Here is a 22740-nt window from a genome sequence, read left to right on the forward strand (position 1 = left end):
AGGAGAGCATTGGAATAATCAAGTCGACCGTGACAAAAGCATGGATGAGGGTTTCAGCAGCAAATGAGTGGAAGTAGGGGTAGAAGCAGGCAATGTTATGTAGCTGGAAGCAGAAGGTCTTCGTGATGAAGAAGATGTGGATCCAGAAGCTCAGCTCAGGGTTGAATAGGATGCTGAGGTTGCAATGAGTCTGGTTCGGCCTGAGGTGGTTGCTGGGGAGGGAGATGGTCAGTGGCAAGGGTACGGAGTTTGTGATGGGAGCTGAAAGTGATGACTTTGGTCTTTCCAATGATTAGCTGTAGAAAAGTGAGACCCATGCATGACAAAATGTGGGATAAGCAGCGTGACGGGCAGTGGAGGGGTCAAGAACGACAATGCAAGGGAAAAGCAGGGTTTCATCAATGGCCATGGCTATTTCTAACACTCAGAATGATCCTTGGGAAAACTCCCAAAGTGATAATGCAAGTGTTCGAAGAAAAATGTTGTTAGAGATGTGATGGCTATAATCAGTTTGGTAAGATTGAAACCAAGCAGGGGCAGTTCTACTTAACTGACCAACATCGATTTGAGGAAGATACTGTTTTTGACTGTTGGAAGTTGCTGAAGGATCGAATTGCTTGCACATATCTTCCTGACCCACATTTTGTGTTGTAGATTGTTAGGCAGAAGAAAGGCTTCTGCGAATGGTTAGGAATTGATGCCATTCTTTTAACAGAGTTTGAGCTCATGACAAAAAGATATGAATTCTATACTTTATTTACTGTGCTGCTAAGACTTCGATTTTTGCCAGTGCTTTGTATTTTTGATAAACTGTCTCATGTGGCTGGTGGTGCAAAACTTCTTCCCGCACTCCCTAGATTATCAGTTATTCATACTGATTTTTGTGATTATGGATCAGTATTCAGTTTGTTAAACTGCAGCAGAGCTGTTTGGACTGTGACCATTAATGTTTCTGCTTTGATTTCTGTTGTTGACATCCCTGCATCTAGGAAAGATGATGGACATGCAGCAAACAATCCATTTATGTGGGGTGTCTTTTCTTGGTGCACCTTTGCTAATGGCTATGAAGGCCACTACTTGAGAGACAGGCACTGCCACACGTGCCGCACCTGAATTTGCCAAGTGACACTGTGAGTTGTTGTTGTTTTCAGTGTTGGAGCCTGTTGCCAAGCTGCTGTAGCCACTTGTCGTCGTGGTAGTGCACGCCAGTCCACAGGATGTGTCACTGTTTCCTTCTTTTGCCAGCTAGTGACTCCCAGGTGCGATAGTCAACATTTAAGGCCTTCATGTCATGCTTGCAAGCATTTTTGAAGTGGAGCTATGGGCACCCCACTGGTTGTTTGGTCCTGGCTACCTCACCATACAGAAGGTCCTCAGGTACGCAACCATCTTCCATCCTGCAGATGTGACCGATCGCCTTTGAGAGGACTGCCGTGTTTGTGATTTTATCCTGCCAGGATATTACCATAATGTGCTGCAGACAGTGAAAATTGAAGTTTTTGAGCTTTTTCCTGATAGCTGTAAGCCGCTCATGTTTTACAGCTGTACCCAAGCAAGGTGCTGAGAACGCAGGCCTTATAAACTATCAGCTTGGTCCTAAGGGTCAGCTTGGTGTTATCCCTTGCATGTTTTGCCAGTCAGCCAAAGGTGGTAGCTGCTTTCTCTGTGTGCGTATCGAGCTCTGCATCAAGGGACAGATTGTCTGTCACTGTAGGCCCTAGGTAGCAGAATTTGCTAACCATTTCCAGTGGGCAGTTGTTTAGTGTGGTCGGGCAGAGATTCCTGAGGAGGAATATAATGCTGTCGTGCTGGTTAATGGTGTGATTAAGATTAAGAATTTACTGCAACTTGTGCATATCAATATCCATACTCATGAATGCTAAACTGGGAGAAGGGATTGCTGGACAGATGAAATATTGAACGGTTTTAAAATTCAGGTATCCCATTGTTTTCTTTCTAAATGTGATGCCAAATATGTAGTATTCATATTCTGTTCATAGGTGACAGTGTACTCTGGTTTAAATACAAGGTGGGACAGAAATGTTGCATAAATTTTGGTGCAATAATCCAACAGGACAAAAAAATAATAAATATATCATGTAAAATAATGGATACCATTTGTTTTAAGCAAAAACATTACATGAGTGTCATGAGACCACATAGTTCACAAGCTTCAAGTACAAGTGGGTTACATGAGCTTCACAACAAGATTTGCATAAATAGCCACTCTCCACTTGTGTTTAACATCATACACCTATGTTACTATTAAAATGTCTATTAATGTGAAATTATCTTTTCCTTCATCGGTTGTGGCTAAAGAAAAGTGTGTGACTGGAAGCTACACATAGTGATGTATGTAAACTTTGGTCATTGATCTTGATACTGAGTCTCAAATTGAGTGTTACACCCCACTAACTGCTTCCAGGAGACTGGACTAATCAATCTTTGAAGGCATGTTAGGGAGTGTCTAGGTCGAACGAGGAGAAGAGGAGATTTTGGATTGTGAGTTGGAAAAGATGCGTACTAAGCAGGTGTTAGAGTAAATCTAGATGCTCATGGAGTTAAGGGATTCCATCATTGGCCTTTCTGCAGTGGTTGTTGGAAATACATAGGCGGCAAGCCTCTGATTTTCTGAAGTAAACTGGCGGCAGTCAAGACTTACAAAATTTACCGTATAATCTCCAGTGCTAAGTTTTTGCAGGTCAGATGCAAATCAAAACTCCCTTTGCTTTTCACTGTAGTCACATACACAGTTTACACATGCACAGGCGCTGCCCCCTCCTACCCTCTTCCCCCCCACCCCCTCCCCACAATCACATGAATATGCACATCTCTTTTTTTTTTCATTTTTTTGGAGTAGAAATAAGTTATCACCTTACTGTACCAGAATGTGGAGAATTTTCCATTTCTGAATAAAGTTTGGAAATAATCATTGGAGGCTGGGAAAAGTGCTTGACTTTAATGAGGACAGGATAGTGAAAGAAACATGAAGAATCTGGGAGGGAGTAGAAGAAAGATTTATATATAGATTTGAACAAGTAAATTATTTCATGAATCTAATGAAAGAATCAAGCTTGAACAAACATTTATTAGTACAGTGCTAAAACAAAGGCAAAACACTGGATACTGGAAATCTGAAATAAAAACAGAAAATGCTTTATTTACATACTCAACAGGTCAGGCAGAGAGAGAAACAGTTTATCAGAATTGGCAAAAGTTAGAGATGTAACATATTTTAAGCAAGTACAGAGGCAGGGAAAGGGGGATGGGGAGGAAAGAACAAAATGGAAGGTCTGTGATAGGGTGCAAGGTAGCATTGACTAAAGGGATGATGGTGCAAGGCAAAAAGGGCTGGTAATGGGGCAAGTAAAGAAACAAAAGATGGGTCTAGAGGAGCTGGAACTGGCAACAGCAGAACTATTACTAGCACCTGCTGTCTGAAAAAATAGGAGCAGTGATTATGATCTGATATTATTGATTTCACTGAGTTCGGAAGGCTGAAAAATGTCTAATTGAAAGATGAGGTGCTGTACCTTGAGCTTGATTTGAATTGTGTAGGATGTGGGGAACAGACAGGTAAGAGTCGGAGTGGGATGGAGAATTAAAATGGCAAGTGACTGGAAGCTTAGGGCCACACTTGCAGACTGAATGGAGGCATTCAGCAAAACCATTACCCAATCTGCTTTTGGTCTCCACAATGTAGAGGAGACTGCATTGTGAGCAGTGAATACAGTATACTAAATTGAAAGAAGTACAACAAAATTGCTGTTTTTCCTGGAAGGAATGGTTGTGACCCTGTACGGTGGGAAGGGAGGAGGTGGAAGACCACCATCTCCTATGCTTGCACGGGAAGGTGATGTAGGAAGGGGAGCAGGTGTTGAAGGTGATAGAAGAGTCTTGCTGAGGGAACGGTCTCTTCAGAATATATTACATTTGTTCTTGGTAATTTGATGTGCTTGCTTTTTAATTTCTTTGCTCTTTGCAGGATGTGTTAATGGTCATGTATCTCGGCATTAGGAGTGTATCAGTTTTGATCCTTTTTAGGTGTTTAATTCTGTACAATCATACAAGCCATAAAATAGTGTGGCATAGGGTTTGCATTACATAAAGGAGCAATATGAGCTGAAATTCGATGAGGTAATTAGGACAAGCAAAAAGAATTGAAGTTAATTTTTATATGCAGATATATATTAAATTTCATGCCTACCACAGGAGACATTTGCATCATTTTAATTGGTTGATTGTTTAAATATTAGGTTATATTCAGGAGGAGAAGATTGAAATTGCTCACAGGCACTTGATTCCTAAACAATTGGAGCTGCATGGGCTAACACCCCAGCAGATTCAAATTCCAAAAGAGGCGACTGAAGGTATCATCAGCAGGTCAGTGATGTTTTAAATATAAAACACTTCTTTCCAAAACAAAATACTTTTTTGATATTTATTTTATGATTTAACCTTCCATATTGCTGAAAATAGAGACATGTTGTCGAAGCTTTTCGTCTTGCACTCATCCGGACAATCTGCAAGAATACCAATGTAAGGGAAAACAACGACTTTATAATGTATGAGAAGCGAGTGCTGACTGGTTGGCAAGTGAACTCTGATTGCTAGAGGTGTTGCCATGGAGAATGCACCAGTTTGTGGTGACTGACAGTCAACTGCCAAGCTTTGTTTGAAATTTAAACCAGGCAGCTTAACTCTGGTTGGTCAAGGCATTGCCCTGAGGAATGAACCAGTGAATGGCTATTACTTATTTTGTTTAGCTGGAACAGGTGCAATGTTTGTACATGTTCTTTTTGTCTGCAAAGAATATATGTAGCTTCCAGTATGCGCAAATGCGCCACACTGTGAGCCCTACTGACAATCTTAAATTGGTTGTCAGGGTAATTCCTAGCACACGGAGGATTATGTAGCAAATGTTGTCCAATTGTGGAATCACATCTAATGTTGGACGCTGTGTTTTGACTTTTGCAAGCACGGGCTGCTTGGGCGCAGCCTGCACCTTGCCTGTTGCGGACAATGGTAGGGAAAAAAATTTGAGCAACAGGTGAAACCAGCTGTTTCATGCTGCTACAATGTAGTAGCAACACTTGTGGTGTTTGCCATTAACAGGATGCTGCCGTTGAGCCAAAAAGACATCCTGCCTATCACACAAATGAATAATGTGATATATGAATTTCAGTGCCAGTGTGATGCTAGGTCGTAATTCCTAAAGATTGGCGGATCATATCAAACAACATGTGCCTTCCATATAAAGCCTGGCACGGGTATAAAATTAAAACCTGGCCTGACCACAGCCAACCCAAACCCAGCCTGAGCCCTTTAATTTTTTTTCGCACCTGACCTGACATGAATATCCTTCATCTGTTCCGGCAACAGGCTATTCCTACAGATGGAGTTGTGGGGAATCATGGGTAAGCCTGATCCAGTGACTTCGCGGAAGCAGTGTCCAGCCCAGCCCGACCCGACCCGAGCCCGAATGCGGGACTTGGAATTTCGACCTGACCCGACCTAAACCTGACACATGTAGTTGGGTTCGAGTCGGGTAGCCAGTCTTTACTTCCATGCATCTTACGGTTTTTTTGTGTCATTAAATTTATCTACTGAAATATATAAAAGAAGCTAAGAAAATACTGGGAGATGCTGCACAGTAATACCTAGTGGTGATTTATAAATATAAGCCAACAGAGTTGAAGTGATTTTTTTTTTCTCTTATTATGTCGTTGATGAATGTGATGTTGCATTGTGCATTAAAGCATCATAAGGTGCCAGAAAGTAAATTGTATGAATGAAATTAAGAAAAGCACACAGAAAATACTTGAGGATGTTATATAGAAACACATTGTGATGTTAGTATGTTAGTAGTTGGGGCAGTTCACAGTTTCCAGAAGTATTTAGATCACTTATACAATTATACAGCCAAATGGCAAAAGAAATACAATATTGAAACATGTCAAGTATTTCATATTGGGTGAACAAAGTGGAAAAAAACATAAATATACAATTATATGAACAGAATTAGCGCAGGGAGACTTAGAAAGCACTTTGGAATAATTGGATCGTGGAATCCTATATCACATAATTAGGCTATTTGGCCCATCAAATCTGTGTCAGTAGCAGGATTTTAAAGAGCCCTTGATGATAGGACCCGTGGCTGGGAGGCCTGAAGATGGCCTCAGATGAGGCCCGCCATGGACCTTGACGCTAGCAGGGCCCGGTCCGATATTACCGGCGACGGTGAGGCCTTATGGCGGCCCAGTGGCCGCTCGGCGACGGGACCTCAATTTAAATATTTAAATAAATTAAAATACCAGGATTCATTAATTTTACGTCATCTCTTGATGTTCCACCGTGATCTTCACCCCGGCAGCCGGCACTGCCGCACCTTTGGATCCACATCCGGGGAAATGAGGCGCAACGCTGGTGGGGAGGGGGGAGGATGCAGGTTTCTTGGGGCGGGGAGGGGGGGTGAAATAGAGTCAAATTAGCAACATGGGTGTAGGGGATGGTGGATAGGGTTGTAGGTGAATGTTTGTGCAGTTTGGGGGTGGGGAAGTTCAGATGGTAAAAGTAAGTATTGTGGGGGGAAGGGCAAATAATTTAGTTGTTATTGGGTGTGTGGGATAGGAGCAAAGGAGATTTAAAAAAAATTCCATTTAACTTTAAATATTTAAATTTCGCGGTAGGGCTGATGGCCCTTAAAATGGGCGGCGCAGTGGTTAGCACCGCAGCCTCACAGCTCCAGCGACCCGGGTTCCTGTGCGGAGTTTGCAAGTTCTCCTTGTGTCTGCGTGGGTTTCCGCCGGGTGCACTGGTTTCCTCCCACAGCCAAAGACTTGAAGGTTGATAGGTAAATTGGCCATCGTAAATAGCCCCTAGTGTAGGTAGGTGGTAGGAGAATGGTGGGAATGTGGTAGAGAATATGGGGTTAATGTAGGATTAATATAAATGGGTGGTTGTTGGTCGGCACTGACGTGGTGGGCCGAAGGGCCTGCCTGTTTCAGTGCTGTATCTCTAAATAAATAAAACAAAAAATTAAAATAAAAAAAAATAAATAAAAAAATGGCGTCATGCCTGTACCGGCAGCTGAAGCCATTGCCGGGGACAGATAGCCCGCCCCCTCCATGTGATCGGACGGGAGGAGGGCCGGTGGCTCACCCCGGCTATTTAAATGAGCCACTGTGCTTGGAATCATAGCAGCCTTTTGGCATGTGGCTCTTCGCCTGTTGCCGATTTCGGTGGCGGGCTTATAAAATTCGGTCAGGTATTTTTCTTCATGTGAACCACCTAGTCTGATCCCACTGTTCTCCTTACTCATCTATCCTTTATCATTTCTCTTCAGGTGGCTGATTTATAGAATCAGCTTCTACAATGGTTCATGAAAGCGAATTCTGTAGTCTAACCACCACCTGTGTTTTACTCTCTTTTTAATTGTTTTGGTTATCTTAAATTTCAGCTCTCTTTTAATCATTTCACTGTGTATCACTATTTTAACCCTACAAACCTTGAAGATCTCAATTATCTAATACGTTAACCTTCTCTACTCTAGTGAAAAACCCTAATTTCTCAAGCCTGACTTCATAATTGAAATCCTTCATCGCTGATGACATCCTAGTGGATCTGTATTGCACCTTTTCAGTTGTTTTTATATCCTTCCTATAAAGAGGTTCCCAAAACCTGGCGGCGCAGTGGTTAGCACCGCAGCCTCACAGCTCCAGCGACCCGGGTTCAATTCTGGGTACTGCCTGTGCGGAGTTTGCAAGTTCTCCCTGTGTCTGCGTGGGTTTTTGCTGGGTGCTCCGGTTTCCTCCCACCACCAAAGACTTGCAGGTTGATAGGTAAATTGGCCATTATAAATTGCCCCTAGTATAGGTAGGTGGTAGGGAAGTATAGGGACAGGTGGGGATATGGTAGGAATATGGGTTTAGTGTAGGATTAGTACAAATGGGTGGTTGATGGTCGGCACAGACTCGGTGGGCCAAAGGGCCTGTTACAGTGCTGTATCTCTAATAAAAAAAAGTTGTACTACTTCAACAAAATCTGCTGTGTGTTTTGAATATGAAACCAAGGAGCCTGTTTTCCTTCTCTATGGTATTATTTGCAATTCCACCTTTCAATGATTGGTGCAGCAGCATATCAAGGTCCCTGTGCTGCTGTGCTCATCATTTTCAATGTTATGACAGTTGTAAAAAAATATTTTAAAAGTGGATAAAATGTTGGAATGCATGATCAGAGTCCTGAAAGACAGTTCTACAGAAATTATGCTGAGGCACAAGTCAGACCACACTTAGCTTGCTGTGTACAATTTCAGTCATCCTGCTTCAAAATAGACATACTACCTATAAACTAAAGTGGACTTGCATGCTCAATATCTTACATTGGGATAAAAACAGAAAATGCTGGAAATGCTCAAGGTCGGGCAGCATCTGTGGAGAGAGAAACAGTTAAAGTTTCAGGCCTGTGAACATTCATCAGAACTGGGAAAAGTTAGAAATGTAATAGGTTTTGAGCAAATGAAAGGGGAGAGGGTGGGAAGAAGAACAAAAGCGAAGGTCTGTGATAGGGTGGAGGCACGAGAAATTAAGTGACAGATGGTTTCATGGTGCAAGGCCAAAGGGAGTGATAATGGGACAAGTAAAGAAAAATGTCTAGAAAAGGTGTGAATGGCTGCCATCTGAAAGTAAAGGAAATAAGAGAGAAACAAGAGTAAAAAAACAAACCTTCTGTGCTGTAATGACTCTATGATGCAATGCTGAGTCCAGAAGGCGGTAAAGTGCCCAGTTGAAAGATGAGGTGCTGTTCCTCGGGCTTGCATTGAGCTTCATTGGGAGCATGCCAAGGACAGAAAGGTCAGAGTGGGAGCAAGGTGGAGAATTAAAATGACAGGAAGCTTCGGGGTCACGCTTGGCGGGCTGAACGGAGGTGTTGCATAAAGCGATCACCCAGTCTGCATTTGGCCTACTAGTCTGCATTCGACCAGGTTGTGAGCAGCAAAATCAGTCTACTAAATTGAAAGAAATACAAGTAAATCGCTGTTTCACCTGGAAGGAGTGTTTGGGGTCTTGATATTGAGCAAGGGGGCGGGTAAAAGGGCAGCTGCTGCATCTCCTGCACTTACATGGAAAGGTGCCATAGGAAAGGGAGGGTGTGTTGGAGGATTGAAGAGTGGATCAGGGTGTTGCAGAGGGAACGGTCCCTTCAGAATGCTGAAAGGGGAGGGGAAGATGTGTTTGGTGGCATCACGCTGGAGGTGGCAGAAATTGCAGAGGATGATCCGTTGAATATGGAGGCTGGGGGTAGAAGGTGAGGACAAGGGGAACCCTATTGTAGCTCTGGGAGGAAAGGGGAGGGGTGAGAGCAGATGTGTGAAATGGAACAGACACTGTTGAGGGCTCTGTCAGTCAAGACGGAGGGGGGGGGAGTGAAATCCTCGGTTGAGGAAAAAGGAAGACCTATCAAAAGTGATGGTATGGAAGGTTGCATCATCCAACAGATGTGACTGAGATGGAGAAACTGCGAGAATGGAATAGAGTCCTTCCAGGAAGTAGGGTGTGAGAAAGTGTATTCAAGGTAGCTGTAGGAGTCAGAGTAGGGAAGAGTTGGAGATGAACCATGTGAAGATGAGAGAACGGTGGAAATTGGAAACAAAGTCGATGAAATTTTCCAGTTCAGGGCAAGAGCAGGAAACTGCACCGATACAGTCATTCCTTTTTAGCGTATTTAGCTTTTTGGATACGTCTGCCACGTTAGACTGTGGTTTAAACTATAAGCTACAGGACAGGCTTGTTAAAAGTTTTCAGATAGGTGGAAGCAGTATACAAATGCAGCACTTTGCATTATTTTTACTGAATCTTTAGCTTCTTGTGTTCAAAAATAAAAGATGCTACACTTCACTAACCCTATTGACAGTAGTAAACCTGGAGTAACGTCCATATAGTAATGCCTAAACACACTGGGCCATGGGGCTGTACACAAGCTGTAGTACAGTGATAGGGGAACTGACGAACTGAGAGCGATAACCCAATATATATTCCTGACTTGGATTAGAGAATAGGATTGAATCAGTCCCATGCACCTGGTGGGACCTCCCTGAGTTTTGATTGGCCACATATTCATAGAGTCATAGGGCAGGATTTTCCCGCAGGTATTGGGACCTCTACATTGGGTCCAAATGGGGGGTCCCGAGCTTGATAAGATCGTAAGGAAATACGAGCAGTAGTAGGCCATTTGGCTCTCGAGCCTGCTCTGCTATTCAATAAGATCATGGCTGATCTGATTTGTGGCCTAAACTCCATCTTCTTGCTAGGCCCCTGTAATGGCTAACTCCCTTGTAGATCAAAAATATGCCCAACTCAACCTTGAATATATTCAATGACTTAGCCTCCACTGCTTTCTGGGTAAGAGAATTCTAAAGATAATCACCCTCTGAAAGAAGAAAATTCTCCTCATCTCCGTCTTAAATGGGAGATCCCTTAATTTGAAACTGTGTCCCCTAGTTCTAGGTTCCCCCATGAGGGCAAACATCCTCTCAAGACCCCTCAGGATCCTCTATGTTTCAATAAGATCATCACCCATTCTTAACCACAGTGCGCATCAGTCCAACCTACTCAACCTTTCCTCATAAGAAAACCCCTTCATCCCAGGACTCAGCCTAGTGAACCTTCTCTGAACTGCTTCCAGTGCATATATATCTCTTTAAGCAAGGAGACCAAAACTGTATGCAGTACTCTAGGTGGGCTCTCACCAATGTCCCGTACAGTTGTAGCAAGACTTCCCTACTTTTATACTCCATCCCTCTTGCAGTAAAGGCCAATATTCCTTTTGCCTTCCTGATTACTTTCTGTACCTGCACATGCTGGGAGCCAGACTGGGGGAACTAATTTCAAGGCCGCTTCTAAGCTCAATTGAGGATGGTGGGCAGGCTTCCGATACGGTCGGCCCAATTATAGGGCCGGTGGCTCTAGAGCTCCACCGAGAGAGTTGTGCGCTGCTCACAGGTAGGAGATTACGAGGGCGTCTCACAATGGAGATACCCTTGGGGTGAAAACAATAAAAAATTTTTAGAGGGGCCAAAGAGGCAGGTCCCTCAGGCTCCAATATCCCCCTAGCCTACAGCAGGGAGGCTGCTTTCATTGAGGTGACAGCCTCCCCATGTGGCAGGGGGCGGCTCTGTTGATGGCAAAATGCCCGTGAACCCCTAATTGGGGCCTTAAATGTGCAGATTGGCTGCCTGACCCCTTTCTGCGGGCAGCTGATTCGCATTCCTTATTCCTTCCCCCCCCCCCCCCGCCCCCCTGCCATTGAGAAACATCCCCAGTGGTGGGAATGCGTCAACGAGCCGTTCCGGCTCCTACCCATCTCCATTACCCCCACCCTGGAACTGGGAAAATTCTGCCCATAGAGTCATTTGGGCACAGAAGGAGGCCATTTGGCCCATTGAATCCATGCCTGCTCTCTGTGCAGCAATCCAGTCAGTCCCATTCCCCTGCTCTATCCTTGCAGCCCTGCAAGTTTATTTCCCTCAAATGCCTATGCAATTTCCTTTTGAAATCATTAAACAACTGCACTTCCACCATCCTCGAAGACAGTGAATTCCAGATCATTACCACTCACACATTTCACACATTCACCCCTGTATGAATTGCCCAAAACCTTGAATTTATGTCCCCTAATCTTGGCACCATCAGCGAATGGGAACAGGTTTTCCATGTCTGACTTATCTAAGCCTGTCATAATCTTGTACACCTCTATCAAATCTCCCTTGAATCTCCTTTTTTCCAAGAAGAACAACTTGCAGCTTCTTCAAGGATAAATAATTTTCTCAAAGGTGTTCACGCTTCAAAACGTACTCAGCGGTGCATGATGAAGTTGCTCACTGAAGGGCAGATTTAAGGCTAAAACTTTGAATACGGTGAATTGACAAACATTTCAGCTGCTGCTAAGAAGTATAGAAATTAAACAAAGAGAAAATGTGTACTATGAAATTAGTACCACTTGACATTGTGTCAGTGCAACTACACCATGGTATGGGATGATATTGACAGCAGAATTTGGGTGACCAAGTCATGGCAACCTAATACCTGGATGATGAGCCATAGTTATGCAATTTTTTATGACGTACATTTCTGGTGCAAAAGCTAGAGGAAAATATGGCTGAAGTGAATCTAGGTTATGCAGAAACTGTTTACTTGTGTGAAAGGTACAGATGTCAGGGTACCAGCTTCTGTGGGGATTCTGCTGCTTGGGGCTGAATTTTCATGGCCCACTGGGGTCGGGCTAGGAGGCAGGAGGGTGACAATATGACGTTGAGAAGGCGTTGGGAAGGGAGCCCAATGTCTTCCCGCCGCCATGACATATTGCCAGTGGCGGGGAGCTGAGCAGCTTGGCCGCCTGCCAGGTGGCCAATCGATCCACTTAAGTGGACAATTAATGGCCACTGCCCGCCCTTGTGGGCATTCTGTCCACATTGGAAGGGCCACCGGCATGTGGAGAGACTGCCAGGTAAACCCTGGCAGGTTCCGGTTGTCGTCTATATCGGCCCCCCACCCACCACCCCCCCACTCCCCCCCCCCACAGCCCTCATCAGGTGGCAAAGGCCACTTCAGTCGCAACAGTGCTGCCAGTGCACCACAACCCCACCCCCCCGCCTCCACCCACCGATCACTGGGACATGCCTAGCCCTGGCTTCACCACAAAAACCCATCCTTCCTTCGAGTACACCCTGCCATTGGGGCACCCTCTCTCTGGTGATGCAATCTCAGCAGTGGCAGCTGCTCGCAGTGATGTTGCCGAGGCTGCTGAGCTGCTGGCCCTCTGATTGGGCCGGCAACTTTTGAGACGGGCCACCATCCTCAAATGGAAGGTGGCCCCAGTGGTAGCCTGTTAACTGGCAGGCAATGACAAAATGCTGCCTCAGGGTCCCACTGCTCGCCAAAGTGGGATCAGCTTCCATTTTCAGCCCCTGCGACTGTACTTCACTGTGCATGGAATATTCGGCCCTTGGTTGCTAATTTCTGAAGAAACACTGCAATCATAGAATTGTGTGCTGGAGCTGAGTTTTCATCTCACAGCTTGCTGATGCCTGTATGGCTTTATGGTGGCCCGCTTTAAGAAAAATAACCTGTCTCCTTGATCAACAGTGATTAAAGGAGCTTGTTAACACAGTTGCTGCTCCGTGTCTTCATGAATAGATAGAGACAACTGGCTTTTATAGTCCCTAATCTGCTGAAAGCAGCTCCTCATCCTACATTTCAAATACATATTATCTGTCTGTGCCAGTACAGCCCAGTGAGAGAATGTACTATTGAGCTGTTGTTGAGAGACCATTTTAAAATCACTTATAAACAAGTCTGTTCTTTTAAAGATCATGCTGAGTTTTTACTTTGTCTATCCTGGTCACATCATTGATGACTGTCCTTAGATTCCCCTTTGTGAAAATGGGGATGAAGAGACACTGGAAAGGAATTAAGTGATCAAAAGCAATATTGAAAGAAAAAAATGATATTGTTGAGATCCTGGGAACAGTTGTTTTAAATAATTTAAGGTAATTACAGACAAAACAGATGGCAGACATGCTGCAACTTAGTTTACCACTCCCAGTTCTTTCTCTGAGAAATGATGTCTGTTCTTGGCTCTTATAGTCCTCCACCCAAGGTTCACGGGGCCTTCCATTGATTGCACCAGTTCTTGATGTCCCTATTGTGTTTTCTGCATTGTATGGAAATTGGTTTGCAAGGAAATTAATGGGAATTGGCATGTAAAACAGTGTAAGTTTTCGCGTAATTTGAAAATTATACCATTCCAGGAAATTTCTGACCAATATCACTTGGGTCTCAATAAACACTCCTTCGCTGTTTTAAAGAATCTAAGCTTGGGGTCTTGGGCCTTTCAAAACAGGATATGTACCGAAAAAAAGAATGTGGACTGGAGTGCATGACTCATTTATAACTCTGCAAAATAAATACCGATCTCCAGGCTGTCCCATTCATGATGGGATGCATTCCTTCTCAGTTGAGGGGAGAGAGCTAAATTCTTGAAAGTATATGGAATGGAGGGAATTTTCTGTCAGAAAAGTGAGGATGTTTTTCAAATGCAGTAAATAGGAGCTTATTTTCCAAGGGCCAATCTGGAGATTTCATGACTTTTAAACAATATTGTGATGATCAACTCACAATTTTATGTAGCTGTCAGTGGGACCATTTAAATGTAGGCCTTCTCATTCTGATCTCTGCTTTGGTGCTGATAAATTCCTTATACAAGGAGGGAATGGGCTGATTATGAGGTTTGTTTGATCTGAAGTGAAGATCAACTGACAGTTTAATAACATTAGGCATGGTACCACCTATGTTAATGAGCCATGCAATGTTATTTATTTATTTAGAATTACAGCACTGAAACAGGCCCTTCGGCCCACCGAGTCTGTGCCGACCATCAACCACCCATTTATACTAATCCTACATTAATCCCATATTCCTACCACATCCCCACCTGTCCCTATATTTCCCTACCACCTACCTATACCAGGGACAATTTATAATGGCCAATTTACCTACCAACCTGCAAGTGTTTTTTGGCTGTGGGAGGAAACCGGAGCACCCGGAGAAAACCCACGCAGACACAGGGAGAACTTGCAAACTCCACACAGGCAGTACCCAGAATTGAACCCGGGTCGCTGGAGCTGTGAGGCTGCGGTGCTAACCACTGCGCCACTGTGCCGCACACAGTGACTCCTACAGGTGCCCTGTTAATTTATAATGGATGTTTTGGTGTACCCTGTTTCAAAACAAGTTAAATATGTAAAAAGCCCTGTATACTTTTCAGATATACCAGGGAGGCAGGTGTTCGCTCTCTCGAGCGGAGGATTGGAGCCATTTGTCGTGCTGTGGCTGTAAAAGTGGCAGAAGGTCAACACAAGGTTACAAATTCCAGCCACACACATGTGCCTGAGAAAGAAGGTGAGCTAATTTTTATTGATATGAATGTCAGGAAAATAATCTTTTGATCATATAAAAGTATCCTGTGACACTTAAGGTACGAGGAGAGCACTATGGAGGTGCTGTTCCACATAATGGACTAACTCGCAAAGTGCATACTCATGGAATAGATGGATTAATGTGTGTATGAAAGACAGATATAAATGTAAAGGCACATGGAGAAGCGTTAGAGTGGAAACTAGTGGTCAGTATTGGGGCCGCTGTTAGAGGCAGGTATATTGTCCAATGTGTGCAAGGTGGCAGATGACGCCAAACTGGTTGATATCACTTATGCAATCATCCAAAGTGATATGGACAAGCTAAATCAGTGGATGAGAGGTACAAGATGGAGCTCAGCATAGGTGTAGAATTATGAGATAAGATAGAAAAAGGAAAATTATAGATCACTTATTAAACAGCAGTATGCTTGTGATTTTATATGAATGAGATATGAGGGTCTTGGTGGATAACATTACTGGTTCAGGGTCTCAGGCACTGACTAAAGCAAATAAAATGTTAGGACACGCAACTATATGTCTAAGGATGTGACATTGAAAATGTATGTAGTCTTGGTGAGGCTGCACAGGGTTGCTCTATTCAGTTTTGTTTGCCTTGGAAACGTCTAACCTTATTGGAGAGGTTCAAGGAAGGGCTTTAGGACTGATTGCTAAACCTGGAGTAGTTTGGAGACTTTGTTCTTGGGAGAAGTGAAAATGGAGGATTTGGATTTAGGAAAATTCTTTTGGGCTCAGGATTTGAGATCTAGGGATATAGTTTATAGTTAAGGGTCTATAAGGACATTTTGACAACTTTTCCAGAAAGAGTGAGGTAGAATTGTAGAACAAAAACATTCAAAAATTGGACTGATTAATTTTTTTTACTTATTCATTCATGGGATGTGGGCATCGCTGGCTAGGACAACATTTATTTCCCATCCCTAATTGCCCTTGAGCAGATGGTGGTGAGCCGCCTTCTTGAACTGCTGCAGTCCATGTGGGGTAGGTACACCCACAGTGCTGTTAGGAAGGGAGTTGCAGGATTTTGACCCAGCGACAGTGAAGGAACTGCGATATAGTTCCAAATCAGGATGGTGTGTGGCTTGGAGGGGAACTTGCAGGTTCGAGTACGAAAGAAAGCTGGCAAGAAATATAAAGACAGGTAGTAAGCGTTTCTATAGATATTTAAAAAAGTTAACAAAGTGAGCATTGGTCCTATAGAAAGTGAGTCTGGGGAATTAATAAGGGAAAATAAGGAGATGGCAGATGAATTGAACAGGTATTTTGCATCAGTCTTCACCATAAGAGGATACAAGTAACATCCCAGAAATAGCTGTAAGTCAGGAAATGGAAGTGAGGAAGGAACTCAAGAAAATTACAATCACCAGGGAAGTGGTACTTAGCAAATTGTTGGAGCTGCGAGCTGACAAGTGCCCGGGTCCTGATGGACTTCATCCTAGAGTCTTAAAATAAGTAGCTAGTGAGATAGTCAATGCTTTGGTTTTGATTTTCCAAAATTCTCTAGATTCGGGGAAGGTTCCATGAGATTGGAAAATAGCCAATGTAACTCCTTCATTCAAAAAGGGGGAGGGGGAGACAGAAAGCAGGCAACTACAGGCCAGTTAGCTTAACATCTGTCATAGGGAAAATGTTAGCTATTATTAAAGATGTTACAGCAGGGCACTTAGAAAAATTCAAGGTAATCACGCACAGTCAACATGGTTTTGTGAAAGGGAAAACAAATTTAACTAATTTTTTGGAGTTCTTTGAAGTAGTAACTGTGTACAGTTTTGGTGCAAAATTGGGCTCCGTAGCGACACTGGTGTCAGTACTACGGGAGCCTTGAAAAGGTTTTATTTCACGTGTGTCGTGGTGTGCCGGAAGGATGCAAATTGGGAAGATCGTGAACTCATTCAGTGACTTATGCTGATTTGGTGTCTGACCAGCCATTTTGGACCTTGCAGAGCCTTCTCTTAAATACTCTCATCTGAACATGATCTCAGCTGCATAAGGGACTCCCCCACTAGCGCTATTTAAAGACATGAGCATGGGACTTTCTGGTGAGGTGCTTTTGACTTTTTTCCGTTGCTGCAGAGTCAGTGAAAGTACTGTGTCTGTGTTGTTGGATGAGCTCTCAAAATTTGTTGGAGTCGAGGGAATGGTGCTGTATTTTTCTCAGGAGTTCAGTGGAGTTTAAAGGCCTGTCAACAGAAAGCCTACTCTCACTCATGAGGGCAATAGTTGCAGTTCTTCTTGGGCAGCAGCATGACGGGAAGACAGAGCACAGGCAGCAGAAAGGGGAGGTTTTACACAGAGGGTGGAGGAGGGCTCTCAGTAATAGGCTGTACCCACCTAGGGCATTCAGAGAGCACTTCTCCCACCTCCACCTCAGCCTGGAGCAATGTCTGAGGTGGCTGCGATTCACCAAGGAAGTGGCCACTGAACTGTGTCCGCTCCGCCAACCAGACCTGCAGCCACAGAGCAGGGTGAGGACAGTGCTGCCATTGGCTGTGAAAATCACCCTGGTGCTCAATCTCTAAGTCAGTAGACCCTTCCAGGGTGGAGTTGGTGACATCGCCATCACCTCACAGTTCGCCGTACATTACATGGAGGTCACAGAACCCTGCATGTGAGGAACGGGACTTCATTGTCTTTTTCTGAAACTGGAGAGAAGCAGGAGGAGTGGGCATCTGCCTTTACAGGATTGCAGGATTTCCAATGGTGCAGGGAGCCATTGATTGCGCACATGTGGCTCTGTAGGTCCATATCACAGTGGGTATCACAAAGGGTACCATTTTCTTAACTTGCATTTGGTGTGCGACCATACACAGTGCATCATGTTGGTGAATGCCTGTTATCCATGCAACAGCTGCAATGCTTTTATCCTGTGCCAGTCAGCCATTCCCACCATATTCAAACCACTGTGACAAATCAGAGGATGATTGTTTGATGATGAGGGCTACACATAACTCATGACTTCCCTCTGCCACCCTGAACACACGTGGATAGCATGCGTTGAATGAGAGCCATGCTGTGACCAGGAATGTAGTGGAGAAAACATTTGGTGTTCTATAACAATGATTTCACTGCCTGGACAGCTCTGGGGGAGCCCTAAAGTATTTGCTGGAATGTGTCTCCAAATTTGTGGTGGTCTGCTGCTTTCTACAAATCCTGGCTCTTATGAACACGCAGCTCTTGCCACCATGTCTTCAACGAGCACCTCGGGAGAAGGCATCTGAGACACCATCTGGCTGGACTGGATGTCTCTGAGCAGTTAATCAGACTCTGGTTCCCCTGAATACATCCAGACATCACCATTGCTCCAGAATTCTCACCTTTCCATCCATCTGCTATGGAACATCACACTATCCTCTAGGCGAAAATCCTGAAATAAAAGACATCACAAAAAAAATTTCATAACCACTTGATCCAACAACACTTCCAATAATACATACTAAAAAGCACCCTTGTGCTTTTCCTGAGTACCTGTCTTCTGGGTGCCTTTGCCTGGCCTGGTACTCCTTTACAATGCTACCCCAGTGGCTGCAGCATGATGGGTAGAAGGCCGCAGACTTTCAGTGGGAAGACTACAGATAGCCTTGAGGACCTAGCTCTGGAATGCACCGCCTCAGCATGGATGGCAGCTGACTGGATTGGCCAGTAACGAGGCAGCAGCAAGAGCATAGGCAGAGTGGCAGTGGAGGGAGCACGATTGCTGTCCTGCTGAGAGAGAACAGCAGATTCTTGCACCATGGAGCCACTGCCACTACCCTGGGGTATCACCTCAGCAGTCATCATAATCTGCTGGATCACGGATTGCTGGACTGCTGTGACAGTCTGCACCTCTTTTGGGTACTGGTATCTGTAGCCGTGATGGTTGAAGTCTGAGCCTGCATGGCACTTAGCTGGGCTTGCATAGCAACAAGCATCGATATCGTGACCTCAGACTGCGTTTTTACTGCAGCACTCAGACGGGTGGCTTCTGCCAGTGCTGCAGTGGAAGCTAAGTCATTGGCCAGCAGACACTGCATAATGGCTGGGTCCACAAGTGCTGTCACGGAATTGGCCACCACTTCTATGCTGTAAAGGATGGGTTCCAAACCCTGTGCAAAGCCCTGTGTCATGTTGGAGCCAGACTCCTCTATGCTCCTTGACAATGATAACAGGTACTGTGGTAGGCCTGCTAATGCACCAAGCAACTCTATGTGCAAGTCCATCAACTTTTTCCTGTATGTCGTCCCATCGAAATCTCCTCTGAGTCCTTTCCAGCAGTATTTGTCTGCGACCTCACCCTCCAGGGAGCTGGCACATGTGCTATCCTTTCCCCCTAGCCTGGCTGCTGCCCACTCACGCCCAGTGACTCACCATGTGCTGGTCCTGCCTCTGTACCGCCCTCTAAAATACGTAAAGTGCCAGTATCTGAGTTGGTGGTTGCGAGTGTCGGATCAAAAGACCATGTTTCTTCCGCATATACGTGCTCTCCCATACTCACTGTGCCATGAGGCTGTCCAAGAGGCAGTTCTTGGACGTCTGAAAGCATAAATGTCGAAGGAGAGGGTCGGGCTGAGGGAAGGGGGATTGGGTGGAAAGCATGAGGTCCATGGTCACACCATCTGCAGGTTGAATTTCTTGCCAGGTTACAGGCTGAGGGTGAAATGGGATTTGAGAAGATGCATATGACAGGAACATACCGTCTTTCTGGATGTTCACAGCGATGCCAGTTGCAATGGTGTGAGTCACTGCTGGCCCAATAATTCGCAGCACTGTCTCCTCCAAGGGGATGAGGAGATGCAGTCAAGTCCATCCTGTGTTGTCACTCTGCTGCTTCCTCCCGTTATATGCCACCTTGTCCTGCAAGAGAGATGGAAGAGTGTTAGTAGTGTGTTGCAGTGTGTTTGGGTGATGTGCCTGTCATAGCTGAATAGCTGGAAGTATGTGGAAGCAGCAAGATGTGGGTGAGAGGCTTGTAGCAGTGGTAAGTGTGTAAGGGTGAGGTGGAGCATATGAATGTCAAGTATGAGTCCTGATTGTTGGAGATTGCTGATGGGTGAGTGATGGAGGTATGGTGCATTGAGTGGCATGTGATGTTGATAGTGTGATGAGTGGGAGATGGCATTTGAAGATGCGTTCACTGATTTTGATTCATTGATCACTCATTTGAAGTCATTAAACTTCCTTCAGCATTGAATCCAGGGGTGCACTCCTTGAATTGACCTCTGTGGCTACCTGCTCCCATTCCCTTTGCATTGTGTGTTTGAGAGCCCCTGGTCCCCTGTGGAAGCATGGTGTCTCTCTTCCTTTTCATCTCCTGGACTTAGGCTTCCAGTGCCATAATCAGAGAATTTGGGAGCCCTCTCTTTGGCCTGCTGCCACATTGCTACGCTTTATTCCTTCTCAAACACTTTTAGAGGTAGTTCCACCACCTCCTGCAGCCAGAATGCACTTCCCCTTTAAGAGGTGCAGGCTGGCTTTAACTTGTGCTAGCCATGCATTGCACTAGGGCCCCCTACTGAGTTTGCAGCCAGTCAGCAGCACCTTGAGCCTTGGGCTGCAGTCCGTAATCATGGTGCTGAGCAGGCAGCACATAGTTTGCATGCTGCCTGCACCACCTCCAGCAGGCAAGAGTAATCTCGAATTGAGATTCCCGTGCCTGAAATCGGGCATTATCCAAGTTTTAGCCTTTGCTCTCCTAACCGAAGGAAGGATATACTTGAGTTGGGAAGTTCACTAGATTGATTACTGAGTTGAAAAGGGCTGCCCAAGAGGAAAGATTGAGTAGAATTGGCCTATATTCTCTGAAGTTTAGAAGGAGCAATGGTCTCATTGAAATGTAAAAAAATTCTTAGAAGGCTTGAGAATCTAGAACTAGGGGCTGTAGTCTCAGAATAAGGCTTTGGCCTTTTAGGATTGAGATCTGGAGAAATTTCTTCAGTCAGAAGGTTTTAACTCTTTAGAATTGTTTACTCCAGAAGGCGATGGGTGTTCAGTCGATGAGTATATTCAAGACTGAGATTGATGGAATGTTGGGCTCTGTCGAACCAAGGGATATGAGGGTCAGGTGGGAAAGTGGAGTTGATGTAGAAGTTCAACCATGATCTTATTGAATTGCAGAGCAGGCTTGTGACCTACTCTGGCTCCTATTTTTAATTCTATGTAGACCAAGTATGTCTCTAATTCATAGCCCTGGCTATTTAGTCCCTTTCATGCAATTTATCAAATAAATGGTAGTGTTTATCCCCAGTTGCAACTTACCTTCCCAGGTCTGGGACCCAATGTGTTTTATACACAACTGCACCAATTTAACCAGGAAAGAACACAATAGGATAAGTAAGCGACAAGTCAGTTGCATATTAATTGGGCAATATCTGTCGTCTTGTCCTCTATTCATGTTAAACAAAAATTGAAAAGTATGCACCTCAGTTCCCAGCTAGCTGTGAGGCTGAATGCCCTTCAGCTGATTTTTCACTGGATAGCCATAAAAATCCAATAGTGATTATGTGCTTCTCCTTTCTGGCTATGAATTTTCTTCAAAGCATCAATTACTGTCCATCTGGCAAAATGTACTCTGATACAGTACAGTGGTTCTCAGAGTGTGGTCCGCAGACCATTAGTGGACTGTTGCAGTCGATTGGTGTCCTTACTCTCTGCCACACCTCCCAAGTTTGGTATCATGGCAAATTTTAAAATTTTGTTCCGTATCCCAATATCCCAGCAAAAAAGTGGTCCTAGCGCTGAACCTTGGGGAACTCCACTGTCTACCATTCTCCAGTCTGAAAAACAACCATTTACCACGACACTCTGTTTTCTGTCCTCACGTCAATTTTTTATCCAAGCTGACGCTGACTCTCCTATTCCATGAGCCTCAATTTTGGTAACCAGCCTTTTATGTGCACTTTGTCAAACGATTTCTTAAAATCTATATAGACAACATCCTTTCATCAACCTTCTCTGTTACTTCATCAAAAAATTCAATTAGATTAGTCAAGCACAATCTGCTTTTTATAAATCTGTGCTGGCTATCCTTAATTTACTCAAACCTCTGCAAGTGCCAGTTCATTTTTTTTCCCCGGTTTATTATTTCTAAAATCGTACCCAACACTGATGTTCAACTGCCTGTACTTACTAGGAACGTCCTTAAACCCTTTCTTGAGTTAGGGTGTCACATTTGCCACTTTCCAGTCCTCTGGCACCTCCCCTGTATCTAGGGAAGATTGGAAGATTATGGCAAGCCCTTTTGCTATTTTCACTTCACTTCCTTTAGCAACCTCTGATGCAAGCTATCCAGACCAGGTGACTTATCCACTCTAAGCATAGCCAGCCTTTCCAGTACATCTTGCCTATCAGTTTTCACCCCATCCGTTACCTCGACTATCCTCGCTTCTACTGATATTTTGTCAGCATCCTCTTGCAGTGTTTGCATTAGTAAACACTGATGCAAAGTACTCATTAAGTATTCTAGCCTTGTCCTGCACCTCTAAGCATATATCACCCTCTTTGTCCCTTATAGGATCCACCCTGCCTCTTACTACCTTCTTACTATTTACATGCTGGTAGAAGATTTTTGGGTTCTCTTTTATGTTAACTGCCATTCTGCTCTCATATTCTCACATTCTTTCTTTGCCAACCTTATCATTCTCTTCACTTCCCCTCTTAATTTATTGTATTTGGCCTGGGTTTCACTTGAATTCAACGGGCATACATCATGCACCCTCTTGTTTCATCATATTCTCTATCTCCCTCGTCATTCAAGGTGCCCTGGTTTTGATTCC

General features: G+C 44.4%; 1 protein-coding gene across 1 annotated transcript in view; it reads left to right on the forward strand.

Annotated features, from left to right (window-relative positions):
- Positions 1–22740, forward strand: part of lonp2 (lon peptidase 2, peroxisomal) — a 140731-nt gene that overhangs the window by 43691 nt on the left and 74300 nt on the right. Inside the window, exons 10-11 of the mRNA XM_068049383.1 lie at positions 4257–4383; positions 14824–14957. Coding sequence (XP_067905484.1) covers positions 4257–4383; positions 14824–14957 — 261 coding nt within the window. The remainder of the gene's footprint in view (positions 1–4256; positions 4384–14823; positions 14958–22740) is intronic.

Source organism: Heterodontus francisci, chromosome 17 (assembly GCF_036365525.1).
Source record: "Heterodontus francisci isolate sHetFra1 chromosome 17, sHetFra1.hap1, whole genome shotgun sequence".
Taxonomy (NCBI): Eukaryota; Metazoa; Chordata; class Chondrichthyes; order Heterodontiformes; family Heterodontidae; genus Heterodontus; species Heterodontus francisci.